The following is a 13562-nucleotide window of genomic DNA, read 5'->3' as shown; positions in this document are numbered from 1 at the left end:
GAAAGAAGAAAAAAACCTTTAGTTGAATGTGTATGATCAACAAAATTCATGTTATAATTCATCATTATCCTCCTTTCAATGTCAAGCCGTGTAGCTGGTTGATAAAACCATCGATAAAGAAACCAACTCTAAGAGGCCTATCATATTCTCTAGAGTTTCAACCCAAAAGATAAAGTACATCCATATTAAGAATTCGATTTTTATCATTAAAGTTTAGGTGACTTAAATGTAAAATGAAAAAAAATTATATTTTACTAGATGAATATTAATTGAATTGATACATTGAAAGTTGTTTTTGTTTCAATTTTTAAGTGAACTTATTTATTATAGTTGGTGATAATCTTTCCTATAAATAGAGAAGAGAATTAGTGAAAAAATACAACACATGTAGAGAGAGTGTGTGAGAAGAGAGATTGTAAAACAAAATCACTTTATTGAAAGAGAAATGTTTTTGTGTGAGAGTGTTATAATTTCTTGTAACCATTGAGTAGAGTACTCGGGTTTGTAAAGTGATACACTATTTGGGGTGGGTTACAATCTTATAATCATTTTTTGACAGTGAAATACTTTTTGAGACGATTCTGTAAACGTAAGCAAGAAGTGTTGAATCACGTTAAATTCTTGTGTTTGTTATTATTTTTTTACGATGTAATCTTTATTGTATTATCACGATCCTTTGCAGGTGTGATAATTTTATTTATAGAAGCGTGATTATCCAACACATTTAAGGATTACGTTAGAGCTCTTGGAAGTAAGTTAAAAGCAATAGTTACATAAAAGAGAAACAACACTCAAAATGATTATGATATTAAGACGTGAAGCATGCTTTATTACTTGCATTTTCATTTGCACTGATCCAAGCATCCTCAAAAGTTCTTCTAACTTATATATCTTTGTCGACTTCACCCACAAACAAAAGTGCTTTTACATCATGAGTAATTAAAAACTCACTAAAAAATTGTTAATGCCACAAGTTTTTTTTTCTAAAATCGGACAAACTAGTCAAGCTGCGTATAAATTAAGATTTCTAATGCGTTTAACAAGCTAAGTATCCTAAACATGGCACTATCATGATGATATCAATTAATACACAAACAAACCATGTGTCTATTTATCACCCTTTCAAAAGAAGATGAAACATATCATTGAATATCAGCAGAGAAAATATAATTTTTCATGCCTTGAAACAAACTAAAACTTCGTTTTTATTTGAAGCCGGGCCTTATCATCTACTGCGTCTTATTATTGGCGTAGAATCACGTGTGTCTCCAAACAACTTTGTCATTCTGACTAAATTCACTGTATAAACACAGTATAATTAGTTTATTACTTCTTGTTTTCTAGAAGTGATTGATCTATCTCTTGCACATGGAGCCTGTGAAAAAAAAAAATACTGCTCTTGAGGGTTTTGATGTAGAAGAAGCATCGAAAATATGAAATTAATTCTATCAAGAAGTGTACGTGCGTGTTAATTAGTGATAATTACGTGCGTGTTAATTAAACAATAAGGATTTGGTGTGAATTGATCATCTCTATCATATATATCAAAACTCAAAACATAAAAGCAGCACGTATGGGAGTAACCCTAATAATTAATCGATATATGTTTAATAAAGAAAACTACTTGTTTCCATAAACAACTTCGTATCCCCTCCACCCCTCTCATTTTCTATGATTATTTTCATCTTAAAATTGTGATACACACATGTGATAATAATTCTAATATGATGTGTTAGAATATCTCTTGTATTTTAACTATAATTGATTTCCTTTTCTTAAAAAAAGGAAGGTATATAAGAAAACCCAAGATGAAATATTTCGAGATTACGTATTTTACCATTTTGTATAGATACTTGTATATCTATAAACGTTCCTCGCTTATCATGCGATAGGTAATTGCACTGGTATCTTTTTCGTGTAGTCAATTTCCATTTATCTTAAAAACAAGAAAAGAAACAAAACCAACGAATGGAAGCCATTCTCGCAAGCTCACCCACACGATGTATATCTTGGAAATTCATATATATATATATATATATATATATATATATATATATATATATATATATATATATATATATATATATATATATATATATATATCCTAACCTTTTTTTTTCTTGTTGCATATTTCACTCTCCTTCCACACAATCTAACAAAAGAAACGACAAAACCATAGAAGAAACAAGATTTTGTGCGTTTGATTAAACCGTTGTGTGTTGGACATCCTGGCACGTAATTATGGAATGAGATTTCAAGTTAAAAATCAATAAAACCTCTTTTAACTATTTAATTTTGGTGGGGGGCAAGAGCTTGAATCAGATCATGTTTTTTTGTCGTTTTGTGGTCCTATTGGTGCTCAAATGGCCAACTTAGCAACGCAAGAGTGAGCTAATCTTGTAAGTGATGTTGGCTTATTAAAGTATAATTATATCCCTCGTTGTGTCTATTAATCATATTAAATATATAATTATTAATCTCAACAATCAACAGGAGTAAGAGGTTGCAGTGGTACTCCTATTTTCCATGCTCAAAATCTATACTATTTTATTTACTACTGCTAGATGGCAATGGAAAAATTATTGAATTGTACAGTTGTCGTTTGCATGCAATGGAAATTATCAGATAGGACAAAAACATTTATTTCAATCAGCACAGCTGCTGCAACAAAAATGCAGTATCCCTAGAGCTCTAGGTAGCTAGCAGATAAAGATGATTTTTTGAGAATCAATGAGATTGAGATTGTCATCTTGCAAAGAGTTTAAATTGTGTCTATTACAGTTGTTATTGTTGATTTAGTTTTTCTTTTTTCTTTGGTGTGTTATCTTCATAAATTAGAACACGAATACACTATTACCAATAAAAGCTAGCAAAGTTTTGTCCTTGTCTATAGATAATAAAAATTATTAATGAGATAAACATATAAAAAGAAAAAGGCATTGATGTGTGGAAAACACAAGATTGAGACTCGTTGCCATTTTTGTGCCACTTCAAAGGTTACGAATTTAAATGAAAATGGAAGCATGGTTAGTGATTATTACCTACCATTTTCTAAAACCAGGATTTAGATTAGGACCGGGTTTGTCCTTATTAAAGATTAAAAAAGACCACTAACTTTAATCAGTAGGAATATCATACAATGGGATTAGATAATTTTTATATTGTTACATATTTAAACTCAATTGTCATTATGTTTGGTAGAATTAACTTATAATTGAAAATTAAAAAAATATTTTATTGAATTATAAGTGTTTGATAAAATTATATGTTAAATAGTTGGAAAATTAAAATTATATAAAAAATAAAAATAATAAAATTTTATCTTTAATAAAAATATTAAAAAAATCTAATACATATGTTTAAGGATAAAAATGAAACAAATATAAAAATTTAGAAACTATTATCTTAAAAAATATTACTCGAAGAAATATTTTAAAAAATATTAAAAAATATTTAAAAAACTCGTTTATTAAATAATTAAATAAGTTTTTTAACTAATAAAAAATTAAAAATTACCTAAAATATCTTCTCAAATACATATAAAAAACTCATTTATTAAATAATCAAATAATTTTTTTAACTAATAAAAATTAAAAATTAACTAAAATATCTTTTCAAACATAACTAGCCAAATCTTGTTAACTCGACTTAACACTATACCCTATAACCCTATACTCATTTGGCATGAAGACATAAATGTAATTAAGGATTTAATCTTATTAAGAGTTTGAGTGGAGTCCTGCCCTTTATTTATTTCTTATAGTCAATTCAGGGAATATATTTGATGACTTATGAGTATAGCAGTTAGTTCTAAAAAGGACAGATGAATAAAAAAATTTCATTTACGCAAATGACTTTTAGATCAACATGATATTTGATATAAAATATTTATTAGTTTTATTAACAAATTAAAATTAACATTTTATTTAAAATAACTAAATTGAGTTTCACTCGAACAAATTAGATAGATGATTATACTTTTTTTTCATAACATGATCATATACCACATAAGTCATTTGTTAATATGATGGTCCAAATCCGTGGGAGATCCAAACTGAATCCAGAGCATAATCAGTGGATTGTTATCTTTTTAAAAAATAAAATAAAAAGCAGAACATGAAGAAGAAAACAAAAGAACTATGAAAAGAACTAGAGAACAAGAATGGTACAGATAGGTGAGCATAGGAGGTATCTGTGACAGAAATCCTAAGAAGTGTCGTTTTTCTAGAGAGCATAGTTGTGTTGCATACACAAATGTTTGGTGTTTTTTTTCTTTTGTTTTATCAAATCATAACCATATAATGCAGAGAGTTGGATTAGAAGCGATGCCAGAACAAACAACAGATGGTTTCCACGTGATGCGGGCCTTTTGGAAGAGAGTACGGGAATGGGACTGTCATTGTCCTTACTTGTGGCGGCTGTGCCTTTTCATAACCAAAAACCAAACACACACTAGTGAGGAAAAAAATGATTTTTCTCTGTTTTTTCATTTTAGTGCAAAGGACTCACTCGTAAATTCACTTATCTGCCTTAAGTAATTTCAGAATAAATTTGCTTCAAGATAATTTTATTTTTTTCTTATGATATGTCATTTTCTTGAATGTTTGGTGTTTGGAATGAGAGCGTCAATTTTTTTTTAAAAAAAGGACATATATCTTTGAAAGAATATATTGACCTTCTTGGATGTCTCACTCTCATGTGTATAGTTCGAACGATTTAACATTTCAACTGTCAGATACCGGTATGAAGATGCCAATGAATCAAATGCTTCAATAAGATTTGGAAGTTTAAAATAAAACTAATTATAAATATTCTCATGTTAAATATTATAAAAATATTAAAGTCACATTTAAAATATAAGATCGAATTATTCAGTTAGTCCCCTAATTATTTAGGAATTTTTAAGTAACTCTCTATTTTAATTAGATATTGATCATGTAATTTTTTTCAATTGAGTTTCAAAAGTTTTTAAATCATCATAAATTGACTTTTTTATTACGGTTTCAAGTTGTCATTAACTAATCCCAATAACATACTCTTTTTTGTTTTTAATTTAGGGACTCAATTTATCTTCTTTTTATAGTTTAGGGATCTACATCATAATTTTTAAATGGTTCAGAGACAAACCGTGTAATTTAACTTAATTATAATGATATCATTATAATTATTATTATTATTATTATTATTATTATTAAATAACAATTTAAAATTAATTTTTTTTAACATTACACATAATAAATAAGCCATCTTGTAAATAGAAGAATACTATCATAGTGTATAATGTTTAATAAAAAGTTATTATTATATTTTAATATATATTAATATAAATTCCATTTCCTAGACTTTTGGTCTACTTTATCAAAACTGATTCGTAGCAATAAAATTTAGGCCAGCATATTATTTTGATGTCTAAAAGGGTAAATCATTGACACATTAGTTTTCCAAATAAAGGTATTCAAAATAAATTTCTAGTTTATCACTTCAAAAAGTATATTAATATTATCACTTTAAGTTACATAATTTTTTTATTTTAGACTAAAATAAATGACGAACTAAAAATTTAAAAACATTTTTTTTAATTTTATTAGTTTTGGAAATTAAAGTAACTACATGTTCAAGGATCAATTTATGTATGTTTGAGTTGGTTGTTGAATTGAAAGTATTATAATACAAAATAAACTATACATTAATAGTGTAATGATCATTTAATTACAACTTAACATATATAATTAATTTTTATAATAATTATTTTAAAAATTATATCAATATATAATTATAATAGTATAAAATTAGTTTATACGTTGATATAATCATTAAATTAATAGGATCCAGTGTGATCGGATTAGTTTTGTAGAAATAGGACTTGACCAATTGAACCGGTCCAAATAAATCGGTGACCAACGGGTTTTGACTATGCACAAACTGCAAATTTCACCCTAAAACCGTGTTTGGTTTTGAGAAAAGATGAGAAAGCCCAAAAGATGCGATAACAAATTTTGCAAACACTACAACTTGAATTAGACAAACCTACTACAGTAATCATATTGGAACTCGAGAGATCCCTTTATTTATCAATCATCTTTGTTTTGGTTTTACATTCTCAATTCATTCATTTTATTTTTAAAGGGTAATGAAATGATTAAAATATGGTGAGGAGAATGTTGCAGCATCTCAAGACAGGTGCTGGGAGGATTATAGTGAGTATTCCCTTGCATTTCTAAATTAACACAACCCTCCAAATTTCCAGGTATGAAAAATCAGGATAATAAAACCAAAAAACAAGTGCTTGCAGTTGCAGAAAATGAAATATATATATATATATATATATATATATATATTGCATAAATTGCAAAAGAGATCTATGCCAATCCTTAATGGATTTTAGCTCCCTATTCCTCCGAATCATTCAAATTGTGGGCCACATGTTTTGTTGGATGTATTTGCTGGGATTTTTTAACCTTACTCTCTCATAGTGTTCCAATTTATAAGACCTTCAAGATAAACAAAGATTATTGGTTGTGTGCCTTATGCCGTAGCAGTAGCATATATAGCATCGTTTTTATTAATTTAAGTACCAATTTGGATCCATTAGGTGTTAACCTTCGTTTTCTTCGAATAAGTCAATTGGACCTTACAAAACAAAAAACAATGAATAATTCTGGAAATTAATTCAAATGGAGGTTCCAAAATGCGGAATCTCAGTTATTATTGAGCAATTGAATAAGTATTTATGAAAACTGTTTCATAATTTTTTACAGAGAAGTTAATAATAGTTCAATTCCAATCCATCTTGCAAAATGAACGCAGAATCTTGAATTTAGCTTGTGATTTTCACTTCTCTTTTCTATGCATCAAAAACGAATAATGATGGGATAAAAGTATATAGCAGAACCGTTATAAAAATTTAATTGGCGCCCTTGATAAATAAAAGAAGGTTAAGGCTGTAATATACAGGTACACAAAATTCTACACAATTTTATGAATTAAAGACAATTAAATGCTATTATTATTATTATTATTATTATTATACAAAAGACATAATAAAAATTTGATGGAAGGAATGAGGAAAAAGTGAGTGAAATATCTACATTGGGAGTAACTGGGATTAGACAGAGTATCAAGTCCTTCTCCGAATCATAGAGAAGTTAAGGGTTAAGGGCCATTAAGTTATAAAGTAAGTGTTAGTCTATCTTCTTAATAGTTCTAAATTTTGTAGGGTGTGTTTGAATTGGGTAATTTAAAATTTTGAAAAATTTTAAAATTTTAATTGAAATTCTTTTATTTTTAAAATTTGATAGTTGGATAAAAAAAATTAAAATTATGAGGGTGGAAAAAATGAATGAAAAAAAAAGAGATATGATTGATGTGTTAGTTATACGTGTTCCTCAACGCTCACACTTAATCGATGTTAAGACGGTGAATTTCAATTTTTCACTTTTTAGAAGGAAATTAAAATTTCAAATTTTTAATTGTTTAAAATTCTGTTTTAAAATTCTAAAATTTTAAATTTTTCAAAAAAAAACATTCAAATAATAAATTTTAGATTATAGAAATTCAAATTTTTTGATAAATTATTTTTCTCAGTTAAAATTCTCTATCCAAACACGCTTTTAAGAAAATTTACTTAGTTGGATTTACCATACCATACGTCGTTATGCACGTCAAACAAAAAAATAAAAAACATTGAAAGTTTAATAATAACTTTTCTATATCACCAAAGAAAAATTACAAAAATTAGCTGGCGATTATTTCTCATTGACGCCTTATAAATATTTTTATCTCATTTCCCTTGTTTTGTTCAATACTACTCCAATCACTACTCGTGCAACACTCAATTCATGAAGAAAACATGAATTTTCTTTCAATTTTTCCAACTCAGTGCCTTTTTGCTGCTGCCCTTTTCTCCGCCATCAATTACACTTCTTCCACTTGACACTTGTCACTATTCATTCATAGGAGACTATCAAAGGCTAATAGATAATATGCCATTCATATGTGCTTGAAAATTTCATTTCAGCTCATTTTCCGTTGAAGAAGCCAGTTGGTGAATGCCTCAAGGGTTTTCATGTCAGCTCTATAATGTTTCTGAGTAAACTCAAGCAGCATAGGCCATGTAAAATCAGGGTATATCCTTGGTGTCAAATCATCCACCAATTCACTTGGTGGACTAACCACCTTATCACCTTTTGGACACAAAAAGAAAGCAAGAGATTTTCTTGTGGTCTTGCTGTTCACCACTGCCCTATGCAAGCAACTCTTGTACCTTCCATTTGAAAGAGCCTACACAATAATAGAAAAAGGTTGAATAAGAATAAGAATAACAAAAACATTACACAAAAAGGATATATAAGATGAGTTGAATGGTTAAAGAAGAAGGAAAGAGAAGAAAAATCACAAATTCAATCCTCTCTGCTAACAAAATTAATAACAAACACTTACCGATAAAAACAAACATCATCGAGGAAAAATCATTGTTTGCCAAATTAAGATAGGTGCATTCAAAGAGAGATCAAACATACCATGAAGGTGTCACCTATGTTGACAACAAAAGCATTGAAATTTGGGCTAATGGAATGCCACTCATTGTCAACAAAAACTTGGAGGCCTCCCACTTGGTCTTGGTGAAGAATGGTCAAAGATGTTGGGTCACAGTGAGGTCCAGTGCCCAAAGTGAGGTCAGGCTTTTGACAAGGAGGGTAGTAATTGAGCCTCATTATTGAGTTATTCTCTTCAAAGAACTCTCTAAAACATGCTTTACCAACTCCAAGACTCATTCCCAAAAGTTCCATTATCCCCAAAGAAAGATTGCTCATGGCATCACAATAGTCCTGGTAAACCCTCCTGTTTTTCAATAGAAACACAATTTAGCATAGAGTCAAAGCAAATGATATCAAACAAGAAGGAAGGAATAGAAAGAAAAAGAAAATGTTGACATGTTTTGGTTACCAACTTACCCAAATTGCTCAAACTCTTTCTCCAATGTGTTGCACAAGTAGTCTTTGACAATAGTGGATGAATTTTCCTCAGCCGAGTACTGAAAAGAAAGTGTCTCTTTCCATGGAAGCTTTGAAGAGAACCTGCCAGTGAAGCTACTAGCATAACCACAGTGTTCCCCTGTTTTCCTCTGAGCCCTCTGTTTCTGAGACAGAGGAACCTCAAAGAAGTCATCCATGTAGCTATGAGCATTAGAGATTAAGTTGGCATCAATCCCATGGTTCACCACAAGAAAGAAACCATGCTTTTGGCATGCCTCACCAACTATCCTTGCAGCCTCCATTGTTGCAACAGGGTCACCAGAGAGGAACCCCCCCAAGTCAATGAGAGGGACACCAAGCTCAGGCACATTCATGCATGGCTTTTCCTCATCAGGCCAAATGAACTGTTTTGGTAGGTTGAGTTGGTGCCTGAGAAGTGAGGCATCAAAAACCAATGGTGCTTCATCTTCTTTGTGCTCTTGGTGGTGCTTTTGTGGTTGAGACATTGATTGTATATTTGTTATGCACTCTATGGCCATTGCATTAGCAATGCAAAATTAGTTTATAATAGTAAAATACTATAATAATAAAAGGTTATGTTTTGAGAAGCAGAGCAAAACAGAGAAACAGAGAGAGATAAATAAGTTCGAGAGAGAGGATGAAAGAAAAGCCAAGGGTGCTAGTTGAAGAAATCAGAGAGAAGAATTGGAGCATTATATAGGCACAGGGTCTCTCTATCTATCTATATGCCCTTTACACTCACAACTCATGGCATGCAAATTAAATTACCAACATGGGTGTGGCCGTGGAAATGGAACCCCTAGTATATGTGGAAGAGAAAAGTTCAAAATCTGAAAAAGATAATCTTTTAAAGAGTTTTATGATCACCACACTGTTAGAATTAAGAATTAATATCCCAAGAACAATGTGTTTGACATGACTTGGTTAAAAACAAAGAAAAAAAAGTGGAATATATTTTCGTATTTTCGCTCATTTTTTATGACATAATTTTACAATTATAAGAGAGTGAGAGAGAGAACCGCTAACAAAGTTGTCTTTGATACGCACCAAGTACAATACAAGGAGAGCATTGCATGATAAACGCTTAAGTTCCAATAGTTTATTTTTTTATTTTGTATCTTGTTTGGTAAATAATGGATAGTACTAATATTGAGACAAAAAATCATCTCAAGATATATTTGAGTGATAAAATTTGAAATTTTTATACTGTCCATCTCCTTGTAAGTTGAATTGTTTCATGTATTTTTTTTTCAAATCAAACATGAAACAATTATAATTGTCTTATCCATTACAATATTGTTTTTAGCAAATCAAACAAATAGTTAAGTTTTATCTTTAAGCTAACAATTTGTAAGGTCATGCATTACATTAAGAGAGAATATGATAGAAGTCACCTTAGTTCTCCTGTCAAATCTTTTTTAAATAATATGCATGGACATATTAAAAATCATTTCATGCCTTAACAATTTTATTTGAAAAGAAAATTATATTCAAATTACAAAAGTATACAAATACATTAATGATAATAATTTAATATTTAATATTATCTTCATAAATCATTATTTATTATTATTTTAAATTCAAAGTTTAATGTCCATAATTGTCACTGTGAAAAAAATAAATATACAATCAACTAATTAAAAATCATAATAGATGTAACTTTTATTTTCATTACAAAAGTTAACAAATTTATTGTATATAATGATTTGTAATTAGATGTGAATGTAACAATATTTTACATTGCAAAAACTATTTTATCTTAAATTCATGTGCGATTCAATAAATTAAAAGTCGAAATCATAAAATAAGGAATGAGATGAGTTTTATATAAAGTTTAACCAATAATAAAAAATTAAAAATGTGTTAAACTAAGAATGTATTACCAATATTTTTCTTTATAATAGATAAGGGTTCTATATTTTTAAAATAATAAACAAGTGTAAAGCACATTTTCACGGTGCTAGTTTTTTCATTGAAAATCATCCAATAAATTTTCAAATGTAGAAATATGTCTTCTTTTTTTTCTATTATGTTTTAAAGGCTATGTTTTTTTTAGGATCAAAGGCTATGTTTAGCTCAATTTTAAAAAAAAATATTTTAAAGTTAAACTTTAAAGTAAGAGTTTAAAAATAAAATAATTTTACAGTTGTACTTAAAAAGTTTCTTTTAAGTCAAAGTTATGTTTCATTGTCATATGTCAGTTGTTTAAGATGAAAGGGAGAGAAAGACGGAGGTTAGAGTGTACAACTTATTTAAAAGCTATTTCAATTAGTTCCTTTAGAAAAAGGAAAGAAGTTAATTTTCTCCCATTTTCTTTTATAAAAATTAAGCTCCTTAATTTTTCAAAAGTTTTTTTTATCCAAATGTGTTTATGACAATTTCTCCTAATCTGATTAGACATTACCTACAAATATTTCCCAATTGGTAGTTAAAATATAATTTCTTTTGAGATATAAAGAAGGTGAAAGTAAATTTTGTCTATCTTTAATACTTTAGAGAATTCAATCAAATACTTCCCATGCTTAAGTTATTTAGCTATTTCTACTTTCTACCAATTAAACCAAATCAGTCTTTTCCTTTAGGTGTGGATTTTATCTTTTTTTTTTCTAACGATGATATTAGTATAAAATATTTGTCATTAAAAAAAAGAATTAATTTCTATTAATGAATGCATAGTCACACATAAGATGAATATATTTTTGTCAACGTGATTTATTTCATATACAAAACTAAAATTCAAACCTAAAATCTACTACTTATGTCAACTAGTGTTAGTATAATATTCCCTAATTGAAAATAGAAAACTAACTTATTTTAATGTGTAGATATAACAATAATTTGTTTTATTTTTTCTCATAAAATCTTTTCTGTATACAAAGATTTCAACATTGATAAATAAAAGTGTGCCAACAACATATTTTTTAACACTTTTTTTAACCTATTTTTTTATTGATTAAAATTTATATAAATCACACTAGTTTCAAAATACGACTCACTAAATATGAAAGAGACCAGCATGGCAACATATATATTCAGTGGAACCCAGATTAATTTCACCTAATAAGAGAATATGTAAAAAGTAGTGTTAAAAAGGGAGAAAGATGAAGGTCTTATGACAATTATACCTTTCAATCGAAATTTCTCAACAAATCAGCGCGGACATTGTACAATAATGGCATTTTCTATTACTAATAATTGATTATCAATGTAAGACTTGAATTCGTGAAGGCTATATTCGAAAATCAAGTTGGAGGAACTGAGCAGATCTGAAATGGTTTCATTGGTTCACGTGGTGGGAGCAAGTCTAAGAATACATTAAGTGGTTGATGGAGTGAGGAGAAGAGAACCCTCCACTTAGACTCAAGCCAGCAACTGCAGAACCATGTGCATGCATAGACATAGACTAGTTCACTTTTATGTTAGTAGCATCATATGCTGCTTCAACCAATACAGAATTGATTGTCAACATTTTTCACACGTGAAATAAGTTGTTTTCTTAAGTAATCGATTGTGAAGAATTCATAATATATAGATTATTTAACGTAAAAAGTGATTTTAAAAATATTCCTTTACTTTTTACGTTTCTCTTATTCCTCTTGAATCATACATTCTTATTTTTACTATATTTCTCACTTATTTTCATTCACTCAATTTTTTTCTTCTTTATTTCTATTAACCTTATTTCACTTTTTTTTTTCTTTCTTAATCCCACATTTTACCACACAACTCACAAAATTTCATGAATTTTATTATCCAATTATCCAAGTTAATTATTCACCAATTTCATCATCCAACTTTTTAGTTTATACATACTTTATCATTCAGAGTTTTTTTTTTTTGCATATTTTATCACTTTTTTTTTTATAAAATATGTATTTTATCATTTAAGTTTTCAATTTTCACGAATTGTACCATTATGTTATTAACGTAACAATGTCATTTTTGTGTTTTCTTTAGTTTTTTTTAGTGACACTTCATTAGGTGGTAAAATTTGTCAAAATTATAAATTTAAATGATACAATTCACACAAAAAATTGGATAATAAAATTTATAAAATAATAAAAGTCCAATGATAAAATGTGTGATTAAGTTTTTTTTCCTTCCCATCAAATACACTCACGTTTAAGTAAAAAAAAAATACTACAGTTACTTTGTATTTTTGAATTCGGATTTCCTAATTATTTAAGTAACGGTCCAAATTCTTATGGTATTTGTCCTTTATCATGGAGCCAAGAAAGCGTTTCCCAATGGCGTTTTTGGCTTTTCTTGCTGAGAGTATTGCTAGTGTCACCCTCCACAGAACGAAGGACGAGTCTTACGCTTACGAAAAATTGAAAGTTCCATCATCCATGAACAGCACGGAGTAAAATCTATATTACCCTACATGCTACATTATCATTCGGATTTATGTTAATAAAATGATACTTCATTAGTTTGTTTTACACATGCTTGACTTAGAAGGGATGAGTTCTACATAAATACACTTTAGGTATTCTTCAAGTTACATTTATACATTATAAAAGAAAAAATGACTCTTTTCACTTGGCATTAAATAAGTAAAGAGTA

At 28.5% G+C, this 13562-nt stretch overlaps 1 protein-coding gene across 1 annotated transcript; it reads right to left on the bottom strand.

The window, feature by feature from the left end:
* Nucleotides 1-7683: 7683 nt before the first annotated feature.
* GA20OX3 (gibberellin 20-oxidase) lies at nt 7684-9812 on the bottom strand. Its single transcript, NM_001371636.1, has 3 exons — nt 8955-9812; nt 8520-8841; nt 7684-8280 (listed from the first exon to the last, which is right to left on the bottom strand). The coding sequence occupies exons 1-3, from the start codon at nt 9512-9514 to the stop codon at nt 8014-8016; spliced, it is 1149 nt and encodes a 382-aa protein (NP_001358565.1). The 5' UTR covers nt 9515-9812; the 3' UTR covers nt 7684-8013.
* Nucleotides 9813-13562: the final 3750 nt, after the last annotated feature.

The sequence above is a fragment of the Glycine max genome, chromosome 9, assembly GCF_000004515.6.
Source record: "Glycine max cultivar Williams 82 chromosome 9, Glycine_max_v4.0, whole genome shotgun sequence".
Classification (NCBI taxonomy): Eukaryota; Viridiplantae; Streptophyta; class Magnoliopsida; order Fabales; family Fabaceae; genus Glycine; species Glycine max.
Note: the sequence above shows the minus strand (reverse complement) of the source record. Positions and strands in the feature narration are given on the sequence as shown.

Excerpts from the sequence above, each read along its gene's own strand:
- GA20OX3 (NM_001371636.1), bottom strand. The coding sequence starts at position 9,514 with ATGGCCATAGAGTGCATAACAAATATACAATCAATGTCTCAACCACAA. Across the intron at positions 8,842-8,954 it reads AAAGAGTTTGAGCAATTTGG|GAGGGTTTACCAGGACTATT; the intron begins GTAAGTTGGTAA and ends ATTGAAAAACAG. Across the intron at positions 8,281-8,519 it reads ACATAGGTGACACCTTCATG|GCTCTTTCAAATGGAAGGTA; the intron begins GTATGTTTGATC and ends ATTATTGTGTAG.